The 19,721-nt window shown below is 45.9% G+C and overlaps 1 protein-coding gene across 2 annotated transcripts in view; it reads left to right on the top strand.

Annotated features, from left to right (window-relative positions):
• The window catches only part of Sply (Sphingosine-1-phosphate lyase), a 128,486-nt gene that overhangs the window by 76,448 nt on the left and 32,317 nt on the right, over nucleotides 1-19,721 (top strand). For both annotated transcript variants that reach the window (XM_077650562.1, XM_077650563.1), the window contains 3 exons: nucleotides 5,311-5,418; nucleotides 6,896-6,958; nucleotides 15,995-16,141. In XM_077650562.1, coding sequence (XP_077506688.1) covers nucleotides 5,311-5,418; nucleotides 6,896-6,958; nucleotides 15,995-16,141 — 318 coding nt within the window. The remainder of the gene's footprint in view (nucleotides 1-5,310; nucleotides 5,419-6,895; nucleotides 6,959-15,994; nucleotides 16,142-19,721) is intronic.

Genomic DNA, 19,721 nt, shown 5'->3' with positions numbered 1-19,721 from the left:
TTTTTGGGGAAGCGAGCGCTGCGACTCTAGGGGGCAAACAATCGAAGATTTTATCCTCTCAAATAACATCTGTCGTTTAAATACAGGAAAAGCAACTTATTGTTGCCCAAGCTCGGCAAAAATGAGCTTTCTCGATTTAGCTTTCGCATCACCATCGCTTTTTACCGATTTTAAATGGGATGTTTTAAATGACCCTCTGGGAAGTGATCACCTACCTATTATCATCAGCCTCTCATTGTCTACTGCAGTCATCCCCACAAGACCACGGCGCTGGAAACTTGACCTCGCCGACTGGTCACTTTTTACAGCTAATGCCACACTAGAAAAAGAATTTTGTGAAGACCTCACCATCGACGAAATTAACGAAAGGTTTACTACATGCGTAATATCGGCCGCTACACTAGCCATACCACAAACAACAGGACTCGTACACAAAAAACATAAAGTATGGTGGACGCAAGAATGCACATTGGCAAAAAGACAACAAAATAAAGCTTGGGGCTCTCTGCGTCGGTATCCCACAGCGGAGAACTTGATTGTCTTTAAGAGGGCCAAGGCCAGAGCGCGATTCGTCCGAAGAAATGTCGAGAAATCCTCGTGGCAGAAATACGTGTCCTCAATAAACAGCTCAATAAGCTAAAAAAGATGTGGGAAAAAGTTCGTAGATTCAGTAGTGACCATACCCCTTTCACACTTCCCCTGTTAACTACACCCGGGACACAAACATCATTAGAAGAACAGGCCAACATACTGGGCGAGCATTTTGCTGAAGTTTCCAGTTCGTCCAATTACACAAACACGTTCCAGAAGTACAAAGCAATAGCAGAAAAACAAGAACTTCCATTTGCAGCAGGTATGCACGAGGACTACAATCAACCCATAACACTCCAGGAATTGAATAGGGTATTATCTTCTGGTAAAAAGACTGCACCAGGCCCAGATAATTTGCATTACAATATGCTTGCCCATCTCTCTGAGGCTGCCGTACAGGCATTGTTGAAATCCTTTAACAAAATATGGACAACTGGGAATATACCTGAGGAGTGGAAGAAAGCAATAATAGTACCTTTCCTGAAACCCGGAAAACCACCAACAAGTCCTAACAATTACAGACCGATAGCCCTCACCAGCTGCATTGCTAAATCTTTTGAAAGCATAATAAACATTAGACTGACCTTGACACTTGAATCTCGTCGACTCTTAGATTTACATCAATGTGGATTTAAGAAAGCATGCTCGACCACTGATCACCTTGTCCGCCTAGAAAACACCATCCGGGAGGCGTTCATCCACAAACAGCACTGTATCGGGGTCTTCTTCGATTTGGAGAAGGCCTATGATACCGCGTGGAAGTTCGGCATCCTGGATTACCTAGCAGAGCTAGGGATCCGCGGCAGGATGCTGAACTGCTTGAACGACTTCCTGACTAACCGCACATTCAGAGTCCGTCTAGGAGCAACGCTCTCAATGACATTCACCCAAGAGAATGGCGTACCCCAGGGATGCATTTTAAGTACGACACTCTTTATAGTAAAAATGAATTATTTGGGCAAAGTAATCCCTAATTCCGTAATGTATTCAGTTTATGTAGATGACATACAGATAGCATACACTTCTTCCAACATACTGTCCTGCGAGAGACAAATACAAATCACACTAACCAAACTGGCTGCTTGGGCAGAGAAAAATGGATTCAAGTTCTCCCCTCAAAAAACAGTAGCTGTTTTGTTCTCATTACGACGAGGCCTACATGTAGATCCCAATCTGTGCTTGAATCAAACCACACTGCCAGTCAAACAGGAACATAAATTTTTAGGCGTCACTTTTGACAAGAAACTTACATTTCTGTCACACATTAACAACCTGAAAAAGAAAGCATCCCAAGCCCTCAATATATTAAAGGTACTCTCGCGAAAACGGTGGGGGTCCGATAGAGCATGCCTATTGCAAATATATCGCTCCTTGGTGCACTCCAAGCTGGACTACGGGTGCGTGGTATATGGTTCGGCAAGAGCATCCTACTTGAAACGACTGGACCCTGTTCATAATCTTGGTTTGCGCCTATCAACTGGAGCATATAGAACATCCCCGGTAAATAGTCTTTACGTTGAAGCTAATGAGCCCACACTAGAGGATAGAAGAGTCACACTAACATGCACGTACATCCTAAAAACCCGTTCTCTCCCTAAACATCTCTGCTATCCCATTGTTACCAAGTGCCCATCTAGGAGATTATTCAATAATAAACCACATTTTATCAGGCCACTAATAATGCGCTTTGAAGATAAATGTCAAGACTTAGCAGTGCTGGACGCCCTACCTAATATTGCACAAAGACATGAATATCTACCACCATGGTACAGCCTTCCTTCGGTGTGCGACTTCACACTGACACACGTAAACAAAGAGAAAATACCACACGAGCACATACTACAAGAGTTCTTTGCACTACAAGAAAAATATGACACTGAATTTTACACTGATGGCTCAAAAACAGAAAGTCATGTCGGAAGTGCAGTAATTCAAGGAACAAAAGAAAAAATGATACGATTGCCGCAGTATGCATCGGTATTTACTGCGGAGTGTTATGCCATCTTTGTAGCTGTAGAACAAATAGTAAAACAAAACATAAAAAATAGCATCATTTACACCGATTTTACTGAGTATGCTCAAAGCGCTGCATTCTACAAGTGCTTCTGAACCCATATTAGGAAAAATCATACATAACATAGTTAAAATCACAAAGCAAAAACATACCATTATATTCTGCTGGGTCCCTAGCCATGTTGGAATTTTAGGTAATGAGAGAGCAGATGCTTGCGTAGCACAAGCTTTAATTGGTCATATAAAACAAGTTAGCATACCACAGAGGGATTTTTCTAAATTACTGCACAGTAAACTCAGGAATAAGTGGCAGATTGCATGGGACGAACAAACAAACAACAAACTACATTCTATAAAGCCCGTTTTGGGAGAATGGAGATCATGTACACATCAGGAGCGTTTCATAGAAGTTATTTTGTGTCGACTACGCATTGGACACACACACCTTACTCACAACTTCTTACTGGCAAAAAAAGACAAACCTCTCTGCGAAATGTGTGGCGATGAACTCACGGTAAACCACATTTTAATTGTATGCAAAAAACTGGAACAACTGAGGAAAAAATATTTCACAACATTGTACAATGAATACATCCCACTACACCCCATGTTACTTTTAGGAGATCAAGCACTGGTTGATTTTTCAAGCATTTTTAAATTTCTCAGAGAAGCCAATGTTTTATACAAACTTTAGATATAAAAAGCGTAACCTTTAACAAAAGCTCTAACCGTGTGTTTGGCGCATCATAGCCTCAGTTGCTTTTGCGCCATTAAAATCAATATAACTAACTAACTAACCTTCACTACGGCGTCTCTCATAGCCTGAGTCGCTTTGGGACGTTAAACCCCCATAAACCATAAACCAAACTCTGCTGCAGAAATTTTCACTTTGGGCTGATTGTATCAAAATGTAGTTGCAGTTGTCCGCACAAAGGAGGCAGCAATTGTAATGGCTGCTAGGTTGGTGATTGGTCGGCTGTGCAGCTTGCATTCCATTTCTTTACATTTGGCGGATGAAGCAAAGCAATGCCTCGAGTTTCGTGCTTTTTTTTGTGGAGACAAACAAAACTGGAAAGGAAGATGAGAACTGAATGAGAAAAACACAAATAGTGCTAGAAGTGCCATTCCCCACTTTTGCTTCAAGCTCTCTTGTAGAGATGAGTTGTGTAGTGGGAGCGACAGGTAATGTGAAGACAGCAAAAAAAAAAAAAAAAAACTGTGGACCAATGGGAAGGGAAGGAAAGTGGAATTGACAAGGAATTATAAATAAAGAGGGGGAGAAAGCTCTTGTGAACTCTGCATGCACCTAAAGGATTATTAGCAAAAATTGGGGCACTGTGTTGTCTTCACAGCAGCTCTGTCTACAGTGCCTGTGCACTGAAGGTCGCTGTGATGGCATTGTTAAAAGCATGAATGGCTGTGGCATGGCTTGGGGGCTGCTCTGGCAGGACAGCCTTGGCATGCAAGCTTCAGCTGCGTGTGTGCACAAGGCGTGGTAATGACTGCTAGAAATCTGTCTGCTCATTGGCGAGTGAAACAGTTTCTTCTGATCTTTGCGCCTGCTTTTGTTTTTAATTTTAAGAGTGGAATAGCCTTTGTTTGCATGGGCTGACTGCTGTAGTTTGTTTTTGCTCTGGTCTTTGCAGTGCTTGAGGTGCCCTCTGGACCACATTTGACACTGTTCATTTGAAAATGCTATCAGGGAGAACAATGCCTCTCCTCATTTTTGGATAATTAATTTGCATTGTAAAAATGTAACAGAGGTCCCTTTACAGTGGTACACCTAGAGAGTTGATTGTGTGTGATACGACAGAGTACCCCTGCACGGCAAATATAGTGATTCATTCTTAGCCTTAGTGACCGTTGTGCTTGTGGAACAAGCTTTTGCTTGTAAGTTAACCATTGAACGACACAATGTAAATACATTAGACCTGAGGTAAAATGGCTCGGTGTTTCTTTCTTTTTTTATGGTCCCTTCTTTGTGAGAGAAGTGTTAGCGAGAAGCTTCATTTGTCCAGGAAGCTGCCGCATTTGCCAGTGACAGTGCTCATAGTGTGTCCATCCTCCCTGTTGCCGCTCGATAATAGCATGGAAATATGACCACTGTTTCTTCGCAACTGTTAAAGCACGAGAGAGTGCTTCTGTTAAATAAGCACATCTAACTTGGGTGCAGTTTGCTGATTCGCTACCTTAAATGGGGCCTTTGTGCACATTGCAAGCTTCGTATATGGCCTGTTCTGTGGAAAATTGATTTAAGCAGCGTGCATGGGGAGTTTCACACTCCAAAGAAGTATGAATGAATTCTATGGCACCATTTCATGAATTAACGATTACGTAAGGAGCTTATTAGGTGACCCCTGGTGTCTAATAACAGCAGCAGCAGTGTAGCGTTAATTGAGCCCTACACGTGACTGGCTGGGCTTGTGTGAACAAAGCTGTTATTAGACAGGTAGAAAGTTGCCTTGTGTGGTAACCAAATTCTAGGCATACTTTCGAGATGCATTTTATAGCCAGCACTGTGCTTCCGAAGCTGGAAGTAGATTTAATAGGGCGGCTGTCGAGAACTCTGAGGTGAGCATGCTGTGTAGCTCCCATGCCTGACATGTGCATGAAGGAAGCAGCACACGTTCTCTCTGTTTGCTGAGGTCACTGGTGTCAGCGGACAGAGTGGTGAGTGAAAAGGGCGTGCTGTGGGCCTCCTTGCAGGCGGGTGAATACCTCAGAGTCAAGGTGATCCATGTTCCGGTTGACCCCGAGACAATGAAGGCTGATGTGCGGAAAATGAAGGCGGCAATCACTGGCAACACCATTATGGTGAGTGGCTTCATAGAATGGGGCTAGTTTGGCTCCTATAGGAGGTATTCACGTGACGTCACGAGCGCCATTTTTGGGTACAGCATGCAGTTTCAGTATTGCAAGCCTGAGCAGGTGTGGCGATAAGCAGGTTAGATATGAATGTAGCCTTTTTTGCCATGCTGCATGCACCGCAAAATGGCTGCCAACATGACATTGATACATACTCCCTATAACATACCAATTGCATTCCATTTCTGTATTTCCTAGCCTTCGTCGATGGCTGAATCTGCCTCATGCCTGCACCATCCTTCTCATCACTGTGCTTGAGACAGTAACGAAACGCAAACTTTGTGCGTACTGTCACTTCAGCCAATGACAAAGGGTAAAAAATACACAAAATGGAACAGAATCAGTTTCAGGATGGTCAAATTATGTCAGCCTTGGTGTGGTCCCACTTTATCAAGGCATTGAAAATGGCGCACACAAAGACAAGATGGCACAGCATTGCATTGCATCTTCTCCCCACTCTGTGTGTTGTTTTCGCTGTCTTCTGAATGGTAGGTCTTGTGCCGGTTTTTGATAGGCTTGAAGTACTTTCAAGTACAAAAGCCTCCAGGACACATGAACAACCATAAAAGGACTTGGCTGCATTATATATAGGCTGGTTATGGAAGACCACACTTGTGGAGGGGAAAGTTGGACTTGCCTGCCCTCATGTGCAGTAGTCAAAGCACGCAATCAGTGGCACACGTCGCACTTGTGCTCCCTAATGGCTCAGAGACAATCAATGATCAGAGTTTTGTACCGATTGGTGCATTTGTAGAAGTAGCCTGACCTAACCACTGCTTCAAGGAGTATGTCATTGCCTTTGTCAGCTGTGCTTGTTCCTTGGAATTCCCTGTTCCTCACTGCTCAACTAAAGGGCAGTAGTAAATGACAAAAGAAACTAATAGGCCTTTTTAACCAGTTCATCGGTCTTGGAAACCCAGTGCCTACTAGTGGTTGTATGTATATAACGAAAAGCACAGTAGCCTGGCTGTGAATTTGCACATCAAATATAGAGCAAGGCATTCTGTCATTTATCCTTTTTGAAACAGGCAAATGTCTTTTAGGTGTTAACGAGTACAGCAAGAGGTGTGGAGCTTTTAAGAGCATAAGTAGACGCCTAACATGTGCTGTTGAAAATGCTTTCAGAGAATAAGGTGGCAGTACCTGCATGCCCAATGAAAAAACAAGTACATGTGGAGGAAAAAATGAATTCAGTACACACCCATGGAATCATATGGAGCAGATGAAGTTATTGGGAAGAAGTGAAGACGTTAAAAAAGTCTCACCTGGGAACTGTAGCAAAACACAAGTGCGAAGCTAAGCCGAATGAAATATGGCATCTACTTTTTTTCTTCTAGGCTGCCTACTTTGTTGTGAACACATTCTGCTTTTTTTACTTTGTGCCATTCTGCACACGCAGAAAAAAAAAAAAAGTTCTCTTTTGCAGCTTGTAGGATCTGCACCTCAGTTCCCCCATGGCTGCATCGACCCCATTCAAGAAATTGCAGAGGTAGGTTTGCTTTGATATGTTGAGTGCAGGGCCTCATTTCACTAACCCTGGAGCTATCTTAGGGAGACATTTGCTGGCAGTGGTTTTGCCATCTTTCACATTGTATTCGTGCCCCGTTAATGCAAACCGTGTTATTATGGACAAGTCTGATTATGCACAATTTTTCTTGGGACTAAGCTTTTTCAAAGTATTTATGCCTCATTAACATGGAAATTTGTGGTCTGGTACAGTGGGGAAATGTACGAAGCCCATAGTGACTCATGTATTTTCATCCTGTTAATATGGACAGGGATGAGAACAAAATCATGAATGCCTCTGCCAGATGTTCGACTCCTTGTATTTAGGGTGGAGAACACCAGCAAAGGACAGTGCAAAAGTGAAAATAGCCTTTGTGTGTGTGTGTGTGTGTGTGTGCGTGTGCGTGTGCGTGTGTGCGTGTGCGTGCATGGTTTCATGCTTTATAGTGGCAAGGTGCCTGGTCGATGCGCCTTTCCATTTGCAGATTTCGTGAATGGCTGCGAAAAAAATTCTTTGAGTGCATTATGTTGCAAATCACATTCAGCAGCTGTCGGCCGAGTGAGTCCAGAGTTCTTGAGGTGTGAACAGTTGTAAGAGATAGTTCATCACTCCAAGAGGCATCATCACGTGTCTCATGGAGCACTACTAGGCTTTCCAAATGTGCTAAAAACAGCACCGCCTGATTTTAAAGATAATGGCGACCTGAGTAATGCACCTGGAGCTCCACGATTACCTGATTTCCACCTCCCTGCTGCCACAATGCAGAGAAGCAGTCCGCAGTCATAAATGTTTTTTTTTTTCTTTTTTCAGACTATTTCTTTTTCATGATTCCTTATTATGGATGACTTGCCAAGCAAGCATAATAACGAGGCACAACTGTACATGTTTTTATGAAATTCCGTTGTATTTGCATAGGCATGTCAGCAGTTCTTCATGCTTAAGAACCATGAGCAGAAGCTTTGACTTGTTTCATTTCTTCTTGAAACAGTGCAAAAGACACGGACGCAGGCAAAAGGGACACAGACTACGCTGCTATTTCATTTTCTGTCTTTTCTGACTTCATGCATTTTTATTGTTACATGTCTGAGAAGGTACTAGTGCCGAACTGTTTTCAATGCACATGGTATGTTGCATGGTACTTAGTTACGAGAGGCTTTATGTTGGCTTCATGAGCTGTACCTCATGCCTGATACCGTGATTCATCTGCTGCAGTTTCTGTCCCTGTTTTTTCTTAAGATATTTATTGTTGTATATGTGGAAAGGCACTCAATTTTCTTTGTGCATATTAATCATGTATTCGATATTCTAAACCTTCTTTTACTTTTGATGTTTGGTCCTTGTGGGGAAGACTGATGACACGGACCAGCCCAGTTGTGCACAGAAAAGGAACATAGGTTAATTAAGAATTGGGGTTTGGTTGCTGTTGCGTAGGTGGCGCTAACTGTGGGACCTTGTTAGGTGAGGAGTCTATGCAGAGATGGCGCAACCAGAACAAAAGTGTCGCTTCCAATGTGCGCATTCATAACACAGCCTTCTTTAACAGTAATTAAAAAAGTTCCGCACAGAGATATCTAGGTAATCTAAAGTCACTGCTTGTGCTTGAGTAATGCACAAGAGCCTTGATCTTTCTTCCTGAGCGAGCTGTTTGCGGCGGGCGAGGAGGTACTTGATGTAGCTGGGGAAGGACTGGGTACTCTGGGTTCTGTTGTGGAGGGCTTGGGTTGATTATCTCGTAGTCTTTCAGCGAAGTATGGGCAGCAGGACGCTCTGCTGTTCAGGGTCTCAGGTGGATTCGATTTCTTATGAAGATGCCTCTGCTGTCCGTTCTGACAGCGTATCTTCTAGGCTCTCGGCCAGTGTTTTTTAGAGTGGCTTTTGTCCAGTTTTGGTTATTGTGGAGCTGTACGGGTACCAGGAGCAAGCGGGGGAAGATTTATAGTGTGTAGATCAGCGTGTGCTGTTGGTTCTGCCTTGCTTGCAGGAGATTCTGGTGAGGGTCGATTGGAAAGCTTGGTTTCAGAGCGCTCGGTAGAGTTGATAGGAATGTGCAAAGCTTTCTGCCCATCAGAAGTTCGGCCGGTGATTTACCTCCTGATGTAGTGTGGAGCGATAGTTGAGAAGCACTAGTGCTAGATCTTTGCCCTCCTCAACTGCTTCAATCATTATCGACTTGATGGTCTGTATGGTTCTCTCTGCTTGACCATTGCTGCAGGGGTACAAAGGAGAAGGTGGCTGGTGTGTCATGTCCCAGTTGCGGAAGAACTTCCTGAGCTCGTTGTTGTCGAAAGGTAGTCCCTGGTCTGAGACGATTGTTGTTGGAATGCCAAACCACCTGGAAAAAACTTTCCTTTAATACTTGTATTAGTGAACTTGCTGTGGTTGTTGTCATCTGTCGTACTTCTACATACTTGGAAAAATAATCGACAATCGGCAGGTATGTCTTTTCTATCAGGTGGAAGAAGTCCATGGCAAGTTGTTGCCAAGGTCGATCAGGAAGGTTTCGGTACAGTAGAGACTGGTGCGGATTGCCAATTTGATGCGACTGACAAATGTTACAGCTTTTGACCATGGTCTCAATGTCTTGGCTTAGAGTTGGCCAGTACACACACTGGTTTGCAAGATTCTTGCATGCAATGATGCCGTGGTATGTTTGGTGGAGCACTCGAAGCACATTTGCCTGCATACAGTCAGTGTGACCAAACGTTGGCCATAGCACGCAAAGCCTTCGGTTATGTACAGCTCGTTTCTCACATGGCAGAATGGTTTGACTTGGCTATCTACCTGTGAAAATTTCTGAGGCCAGTGTTCTTTGGTGTGCTTGGTTACTTTTTGAAGAGCTGGATCTCTTGCTGTCTCCTCAGTGATCTCGCAAAATGTGTTTGGAGCTGCTTGGATTAAACTTGAAACCTGAAGTCCATGGTCGTGATCAGCTGTTTCTATTTTAGTTGACTCGTCGGGAGCTCTTAAATGGACATCTGCTACTGCTAGTTGTTTTCCTGGATCCTAGGTCAGCGTCACGGTATACGACTGCAGGCGGAGTACCATATTTACACGATTGTAAGTCGACTCAAATGAAAGTCGACCCCCCCCCCCCCACATCACATTTCTGAGAAAAAAAAAACTTGGAGGTTGTTTACACTTGTTCTTTAATAATAGAACGCGATAGCACTATCCTGCCACCTCCGCTTATTGGGTGCCGTGTGCGGGAGCACCCAAGAGCACATTCCAAAACGAAAATGTATTAGTCACTGGACTACTTGTCCACACTTGCGCCATCGTCCTCACTAGTGCTGCCGTCGTTACCGCTGCTGCGGTCCCACAGCTCGTCATTCTAACATTGTCGTGCAGCGAAATCCCGCACTTCACAAACAGCCACATCACGACATCGCATGGAATAGCTAAAAATTTTGCCTTGCTGCAGCGGCCACACCTGTATCACCCATTGCAAATGTTGAACTTGCGGCCCGTTGCACAGTTCGTTTCTTCGGCATAAAGAATGACAGCCATCTTGAATGTAGGCGTGAACGAGCGCCGGTCGCTTACCGGACCCGGAGCCCAAATGACGAAGCAGTACATTAAAAACGTGTGAAACGCGGCCGGCAGTAGTCGAATGCGTTGGAGCCAAAGGGAAACTATGCGTGAGCGGCGTCCGCTCTTCCGTCGGCTACGACACTGCCCGGCGCCGCTACAGTTCCGAGTGGGGGTGCTGCTGGGTTTGGAACAGCGGCCCTTCTATCAACTATCGGCGCTCCCTTGAGTGCCGAGTGCGCGGTTGAAAGTAAGCAAAAAAAAAACTTTGATGACGCCTATGAAGAGTAGAACGCAAATGCATTATCGGTCCGCTGCCGCTTATCAGCAGACACAGCCTGCGGCCACTTGTGGGGAGTGGGCTGGTGCTGGTTTGCTGCTTATCGACAGCCACCATCGGCTGCCTCGTGCAGGGTGGGGATGCCGGTCCTGCACGTTGACACAGCAGCTGCTCAAGGCCTGCACCAAGAGCGATGCGACAAAGCCGCGCAGCAAAAATGCAACCACGCTGCAGCATGCCTGATATCTCGTTTGTCTCGCTTCTATTTATTATGTGATGCTTTGGTTTCGGTTTAAGTCGACCCCTCCACTTCGGATTTTGAAATTTTGAAAAATAAGTGTACTTACAATCGTGTAAATACGGTAATAGTCTTTGGAGCTGGGGTGACATTTTGTTCAGGTCCTTATTCTGCAGGCCATTCAGCAGTTTTTGATCTGTCTGGATTGTCCTCTCACGTGCGAAGGCGTAATACTGAAATCATTCACACGCGAACATGACTGCTTGCAATTCTTTCTCGGTTTGGGCATACTGCTGCCGGGTTGTCAGAGCTGTTGAAGTGCAGGCCACGGGGTCTCTCTTCTTGGAGTAAGGCTGATTTCATCCCGTAGGAGCTAGCGTCTATTGAAATTGTTAGGGACTTTGAAAGGTCAGAATAAAGAAGGATGGGTGCTGTCGTCAACTTAGACTTAATGAACTTGACAGTTTCGGTGTGTTGTTGCATCCAGTACCAGTGGACATCCGCCTTTAGAAGTTCACGAAAAGGGCTGATGATTTCTGAAAAGTTGGGAATGAATTTTGTCTAATAGGTGACCATTCTAAGAAATTTTTGTAGTTCTTGGTGTTCGATGGCTGCCAATTTTGTTGGATCTGGAGCAATCCCATGTGGTGAGAGTTAGTGCCCAAGGTATATTATGGAAGTTGAGCATAAAGTTGTTGGCTCTGTTAATGGTTAACACTTGTCTCAGGTCACTTGCATGCTCTTCAAGGCTCCTTGATGCCACAATGATATGTTCAAAATGGGGCTTGACAGTTAGTTGCTGCTCAAATACCCTGTCTATGCTTGCTGGAAGAGTTCAGGAGCTGTTGCAAGACCAAAAGGAACCCAAAGGAAACAGTAACGTCCCCAGGGCGTCGTGAAAGTGCACAAACACGAGCTTGTCTCATCTAGGGTCAGCTGGTAGAATGCACTTTTAGCTCCTAGAAGAGGAAAATCTTTGCACCACTCAGCATTGCGAACAACTCTTCAGGGACTGGAACTTGGTAGTGTTGTCTCTTAACAGCTGCGTTCAGGTTGCAAGGGTCTAAACACAGCCGTATGTTGCTATATTTGTTGTGGATAATGACAACTGGGTGAGCCCACTTGGACTGCTCTGTGACCTTTGTTATTATGCCGTTTCTTCCATGCATTGCAGTTCGGCCTTCACCTTGCGCTCTGTTGTGCTGGGTACTCGGTGTGGAGCTGTCACCGTGGGTGTTACTCCTTCTTTCAGTTGTATGGCGTACGTAGCCGACCGATTTTCAGACTCCAATAATTCAGACTTGCGCGATATTTCGGACTTCGCTGAGGAACCGTCGCGCACCTCATAGGAACATGTACATTTTTCACGATCGATATTTTGGACTTTGAGGTGTCTAAAAGTTCGATTTTTTGTACTAAAATAGACGTCAACAATACTGTGGAGATCGTTTTTCAACCTAAAGTTAACCGTTATTTTGACCTAGTATAGACACGTGGGCATCGCTTTTACAACGAACTCGTTCTCTGCCACCATGAAAGGCGCCATCTTGGATTGAAACGGAATCGGCGGGCGCTGACAGAGTGAATCGGACGGACTGGCTTGGATAGGCTTGACTATTTGTTCTCGATTGTTGCCATTCGAGATGATGGGACACTTTCCGTTGCCATCGAACTGGCCTACAAAGAGTGCGCGGTTGCGTTGAAAATGGTGCAATGGGACAGCGGGACAGCTGCAGCGTCCACTGCAGCTTGGATGACGCCACCTGTCGTGCGGGGCAGCAAACCCTGTAGAGGGGGCTGGCCAGAGCACTCGGAGGTGCTGACTTCCGCTCTCATCTTCCTGTGGGTTACCCCTCTGTCTTCGCGAGCGTCGTTGCTCTATGCAAACTAACTGTTCTTGCTTCGCACAGCGGGTGCATTCGTTTTTAGCATGACTTGCGGCCATGTCGCACTGTCTGGTATCGTGACATGAGAGGGTGCTCAGATGACAAATTCATGACTATGGCTCACATACAGTCTAATACAATAAAAGCTAGTTAATTCAAACTCGCAGGGGACCGGAAAATTGTTCGAATTAAGCGAAGTTCGAAATATTGAATGGGCGCTAGAATGAGCGGTCATTGCGCCCTGCCGTGCCGGCAGAACCTGAAGCAGTCACATCTAGACTCGTTATCGCAAGCTAGGCGCTACTGCACATTTGCGGCGGGCTATTCTGAGAATTAAATTCATGCGGTCCTAATGGCAAAGAAAATAAACTAATCAGCGAGTTATGCGCCAGAAACTAGTACTGGAATGCATTCACGTGAGTAGCGAGCCTTAGTGCTGGAATATATGATGCTATTTATGCTCCAAAACATGTTTATTTACGAGCAAGGATTGTCAAAATTAAAAGTAATCAGTGATTTGTAGTTGTTTGTGTTTCTTCTGTCAAGACTCCATCAGCATCATCTGCAGCTTGCCCAAGAGCTCCAGTGCAACGTCGGAGTTCTCATAGGCAGAGATGTAGCCTGCTGCAACATCAAGTGCCATCGCTACTTCACATGCACTTGGCGGTGGCATAGGTTCGTCACCGTCATCGGACTCAGCACTGTCGGTTGTGCTCACCGCATGTGAGCCCTGTGGCGTCTGCTGACAGCATGCAGCCTCATTCATATTGGAGCCACACAAGTCCTCCAACATCTCGACACTGCTGTCCACGTTAGGTCAATGTAGTGACATAGCTTGCTGCACCAACAAAGTGCATGGCTGCGGCGGCCGAACGGCCGAACTGTGTTGCATACACCACGTGATCGCGACCCAGCAACCACGGCTCAACAAAAACCAGGAACGGCTTGCACCGAAGCATCAGCGGTGCGGGCGAGTGCTCCAGCAGCGAAAACCTGCTACGGCATGCACCGAAGCATGGGCTCCACCAGCCTCGTGCACTCGGCTTTTTTCTTTTCTATTGTTTTACATCTCTAGTAAATTTTCAACGCGTTGTACTCGCTATGGGCCGACTTTTGTCTATGAGGAGTGATGTCAGCCAGGGGCACGTAGTGCGAATTAACCATTGCGGTTTCCAATTTGTTCGAATTATAGGGAGTTTTTCCCCATTGAAATACACAGGGCTGTGCCGGGACCTGGCCTTCAGTTCGAATTAACCGTAAGTTTGAATTAACGAGCTTTTCCTGCATTATCGCTTGTAGGCGGAACATGAGGAGCGATGATTTTTGCAATTTTGAGTCTGAGCATTCATGTTGCTGCTTCAGCTACAGGGTTGAATGTGGGGTCCTCGAAGCTGCTGGTTTTGACAAGTTCCATCTTTTTTGCTTTTTTATTGCTTGCACTCCAAGCTTGGGCTCTCGCAGGTTTTTTAAATGTTTCTTTGAAATTTTGGCTGCCTTAAACGTGATTTTGTCGAGTGTGAGGTACTGTTCACGAAAAAGGTGCTTCCTCAGGGCTGCGTTTGTTATGCCTACAACGATGCAGTCCCCAATCAGCCTTTCTGTTTTTTTCCCCAAATTCTCATTTTTCTGCTTGCCTCTGGAGGTCTGTTATGAATTCGTCGAATGGTTGGTTTTCTTTTTGTTGCATAGCGTTGAAGATAGCAGACGCCTGTATTATGTTTTTGTATGGTTTTAGAGAGCGTCAAACTGCTTGAGGAGATATGTAACTTGATCCGGTGGCTGCTTGCCGTCGGCGCTCGGAGGTTGGGGGGGGGAATGTATGGGCGACGCGGCAGTTTGGGGCCTGAGAACATGGAGGAGTAGGGCCTTGCAAGCGGCAGGCAGCTTGGTGGCACACTCACATGCGAGTTTGTAAATGTTGTAGGCATCTTTCCAGTCCTCCCATGCCTGGTGCGGGTTGTCGCCTGGCTCGAAGTGTTCAGGTGGTTGCAGAAATGCATTGGCCATATTTGCGGGGTTCTAGGTCACTCTGACACCATGTTATGTTTGGTCGTTGTAGGAGAGTTGGTCGTTGTAGGAGAGTTGGACGACATGGATCAGCCCAGTTTTAAACAGAAAAGGAACTGAGGTTTATACAGAATTGGGGTTTGGTTGCTGTTTGCGTAGGTGGCGCTAGCTGCGGAGCCTTGTTAGGTGAGGAGTCTACGCAGAGATGGCGTGACCAGAACAGAAGCGGCGCTGCCGATATGTGCATACATAACAATCTCCTGCTTTGATGTCAAAAAAGTACTGAGGGAATCTAAGAAAAGTAGGTGTACAAGTCAGTTTATACATGTAGTGATGACCTTATTTTCACTTTTGGAGCTGTGAAACCGGGGCGCTAATCCTGTATTGTTTGTGTAAGCTTGTGCATGTATGACAGATGTTTGAATAAGGGGAAACTTTTTCGACCTAGGCATTACTCTATGCTATGCCAGTGTCAGTAAGCATAAATTTATAATATTTTACAATGGTAGCATTTTATTCATGCTTGCATTTTTTTTACTTGTGGGAGTTTTTTGTTAAATTTAACGTAGCCATGCCAGTGCAGCTTAGTCGCTCGAGAGAGCCATCTGCATGGCTAATTGCTTTGTTAACTAGATCAACACAAAATAACTTTGATAATGTACCCAGGTGAAGGTAATCTAATGACTGGCTCAGCTGGATTTTGAGCCAATTTCTGACTGGTAGCAGTAGGTTTCTGCTGGTCTTAACTGGTCATAGATGAGAATGAATGATTCAGTTCAGCCAAGTTAGACTTGACCTGCTTACAGCACAGCCTTTTGTTTTCAGGAAAAAATACAGGAAAGCTGTAAAGAGCCAGGCTAGTTTTTTATTGAAATGTGTAGAGTGTAACTGCGCAACTGCATCAGTTGGGAGCCTTGAGCATTCAAAGGCTAAGGCACACAGGTGCTGTCCTGTTGTGTCTTATGTGCAAACGGACATGTCAATCTGGCTCCACATGGGTAGCTGGAATCAGGAGGTGTGAGCAACTGACTGACGTGCATAGCTTAAGGATGCTAACTTTTCTTTCGTTCTTGCTGCAGCTTGGGGTAAAGTACAACATCCCTGTCCACGTTGACGCCTGCCTCGGAGGATTTCTGGTTCCCTTCATGGATGAAGCTGGGTTCCCTCTGCCTCCTTTTGACTTCCGTCTTGATGGTGTCACAAGCATCTCGGCCGACACACATAAGGTGCATTGTGACTTTCTTTTTCATGGCAGATTATTTCTGAGGATCTGTCTGCATATGATTATATGATGAATTCAGTGCAAAAGCCAGACGAGGGACGCGAGAAGACACATAAGACATTCGTGTGTGTCTTCTTGCATTCCTAGTCTGGTTTTTGTGCTGAATTGACCCTTTCATGCCGCACAAACTAACCCGGCAGCATGCTTTCTTGGTAGGCATTTTGCACCAAGATTTCAGAAAAGTGGTGTGCTGGTCAGAGATGAAACCAGTGGGAAGTTGTTGGCAGTTGTGTAACTCAAGTTTGTGATGTGCCTTTTTTGCTAGTGCAGCAAAGTGTAGTGTGTACCGTAAAAACCGGAATATAGGTCGAACTTTTTTTCAAAAAACCATGGTGAAAAGTCGACCCCCGTCTTATATACCGGTCATTGGCGGAAAAAATACGGAAGTCTTGCAACAATGGGTGGATGAAGTCAGCTGCCTCCATCACCATCGCCATCAGCAGCAGTGCCGCCATTTTGAGTTTCAGTAGATGCAAAGCGGAAGCTAACGGCAATTTACCGTCGCCTTCAAGAAAAACACGATTGAGTACGAGGAAGCTCACGGGAACCTGGCGGCACAGCGCGAATTTGGAGTATCCGAAAAGAGCATTCAGTACTGGCGGAGGCAGAAGCTGCGTATTACAACTTGCAGCAACCAGAAGAAAACATCATTTCGTGGGCAGACCGTAGTGTATCGAGAATAGGAAGGAAACGTTGCGCTGCGAGCAAGATCGCTGCCTGTGACTGCCGAATGCATCCGCGTGAAAGCGGCAGAGATCGCGCGTGCCTCTAGACTCACGAGGGCGCAATTCAAAGGCTCGCCATCCTGGTTGCGGCGATTCATGAAGAGGAGGGCTTTGCTCTACGGCGCCGTACTTGCCTGTGCCAGAAACAAACACGCCGGCCGATTGGTGCGCGATATTGTTAAAAAATTTGCCGGGTGTACATACAAGCAGCATTTAAATGAAATTAAATACTGTCACCATTGTGCAACCTCTCGAGTCGCATTTGTTTCAAAGTAAGGATGTCTTTCTGTACTTTTCCCATTGAAAAAGATCTTTTTCATTTTTAGAATTGGTTAGTTAGGGGGTCGACCTATATTCCGGTCCGACCTATAGTCCGGTTTTTACGGTATATTTTGCCTGTCTATTTTAATCACAAGTCTGCTGTAGAGCATACTTGGCCACATGCTGCAATGCTTCCATATGTAATGCTTCCACTAGCTACCTAACAGTTTGATTACTGTGCAGGAAGATATCTTGGCTGTCGACCGGTATCTGCTTACAAATGTGTTCCTGGCATAGTAATCGCTGTAGGAGCCTTTCATATTCATAAGTGAGCCATCTGTCGCGCTGCAGGAGCATGAGATTGTGCCACAAAAGAGCATTTTGTGAGCATGGCCAGATATGACATCATCATTGTAACCTGTATATACAGTCGAGCCCACATATAACGGCCCCACGTAAGACGAACTTTCGCTTATAATGAACGAGACCTGCGCGACCGTGAAAATATACATTGCTTCAATGGCACAAAATCACACGTATAACGAACGTCATTAAGCCCTGCTGATCGGTTACAGCGAATGGACGGCGCTGCGATGCGTGATAACCTGCCTCCGACCCCTTTGTGCGCCCGGCGCGCGGCATGTTTTCCCGAGCCTCATCGGCGAGCGGCCCGCTCCGTTTCGTGCTCTTTTCGAGCGAGCTACCCTTTCCCCGTCGACGCGCCTTCCAAGATTGCCCTCCCGCCCCTCCTCGCAACTCCACTCCCCTCTCCTCACTCTCTTGCAAATCCGCGCGTGGCCTCCGCGATCAACCGCGCCGCCGCCGGTGCTGATCGCGGAGGCCATGCTCCGTGAAACAGGCCTTCCGTGGGAGCCAAGAGGTGGCTGCACTGACGCTCACAGACGCCCCTCATAGGTCTCTCCGCTGGCGCTGTGTGTCTGTATCTTTAGCTTGATTGGCTTGATTGCCGCCTGTGTGCATTGCACGTCTACCCCATCGCGTGCTTTTGTCACTCTTGTTGCGGTGCAGACGTTTCGTTGGCTTCGTTCAAATCTCAGCCCTGGTTGTAATTCGGGGTGGCGGACAGGAACACCGTGCCCATTTCCATTGTATTCAGCGGTAGAGATGATGAAAACGGCCTGGGCGGAGGTGACTGCCACTGGTGAGCAGAACTGCTTCCACAAGGCCGGCTTCGTCGAGTGTCTGATGCCGAGCCTGATTCTTCGGAAGATGATCAACCCGGCGGCGATTTGTGGCAGCGTGTCGTCGACTTCGACATGGGGGGTCATGACATTAGTTGTAATGATTTTATTTCTGTCGATGACGATACCGACATTACGAAGCCGTGCATGGACGAGGGCATCGTTTCTGAAGTGCTGGACGAGAGTGACGCGTAGGAATCAGATGAGGATGAAACTTCGGAGCCAGCACCCATAAGCGCGCCTGTACCAATGGGCTACATAGAAAGTCTCGGACAACTTTTCTCTGCCAAGGGCCTCGGCGAAGAGCACGCTTCTGCTTTAAATAAACTCAAAACCCCACTGCTCGGATCTGCGCTGCAAAAACAGACGTCCGTCACAGAATTTTTCGCAAAGAAAAAATTGTGTTTTGACAAACAACTGTCTTTAAAGCTGTGGTCCACTTACTACGAACTTCGGGATATAACAAACGGACGCCGTGGGATGCTCATGTTCGTTATAAGCGGACCCGACTCTACTGTTAAATCTCGATGCAATGAAATATTCCAGTATTCTTAACTTCACATCCAAAGAACGCCATGTATATTTAGCTTCAGTGTAACGAAGTAGATTTTGCCGCACTTTCAATGTAACAAAATTTCATTGCTAGCTGGAAACGAACCGGACAAAAAATTATCGTGGGGCACGAGTGGTTGAGCGGAGCCTGTGCCGAAATGCAAATTGGAAAGCATAAGTAATATGAGACCCAGCTGGCTTTCACATACAAAGTGCATAGGCAGACGCAACTACAAACATCATTGTGGAGAGCGCACTGCTGGCCGCGCCATCTGTGGTAGTATGGGCAAGGCTGGCACGAGCGTCTGCGCAGCCTTGGCAGCATGACAGGTCAGCCTGCGGCTCTCATTGTCTTGCCCGAAATTGATTAAAGAAGAAAGACAGGCTAGAGCCCGAAATTGATTAAAGAAGAGAGACAGGCTAGCTAGTGCTCTTTATTCACTGACTGAAGCATGGCAACTAGCGCTAAAAAACACAAAGGACAACGAAAAGGCACCAATGGGACACACTCTAGACATAAACTCCATCGCCAATCATCATGTTGATGTCTAGCGTGTGCCCCATTGATCTTTTCTTTGTTCCTTGTGCTTTCTAGCGTTAGTTACCATGCTTCAGCCCAAAATTGGCACCATGCTGCCAGTGCACAATGAGAGCGCACCGTGTTTATCGCGTTTAGATGCCCGAAACTTGGCAAAAAGGACTGGAAGGAGTAGTGTCATTGGTATGCTTGTCAGCTGTAAAGCCAGTCGCATGTTTCACACCTTCCCCCGCAGGGGGGCATCTG

The sequence above is a fragment of the Amblyomma americanum genome, chromosome 1 (genome assembly GCF_052857255.1).
Source record: "Amblyomma americanum isolate KBUSLIRL-KWMA chromosome 1, ASM5285725v1, whole genome shotgun sequence".
NCBI classification, from domain to species: domain Eukaryota; kingdom Metazoa; phylum Arthropoda; class Arachnida; order Ixodida; family Ixodidae; genus Amblyomma; species Amblyomma americanum.
This window is presented reverse-complemented; position numbering and strand designations above follow the sequence as displayed.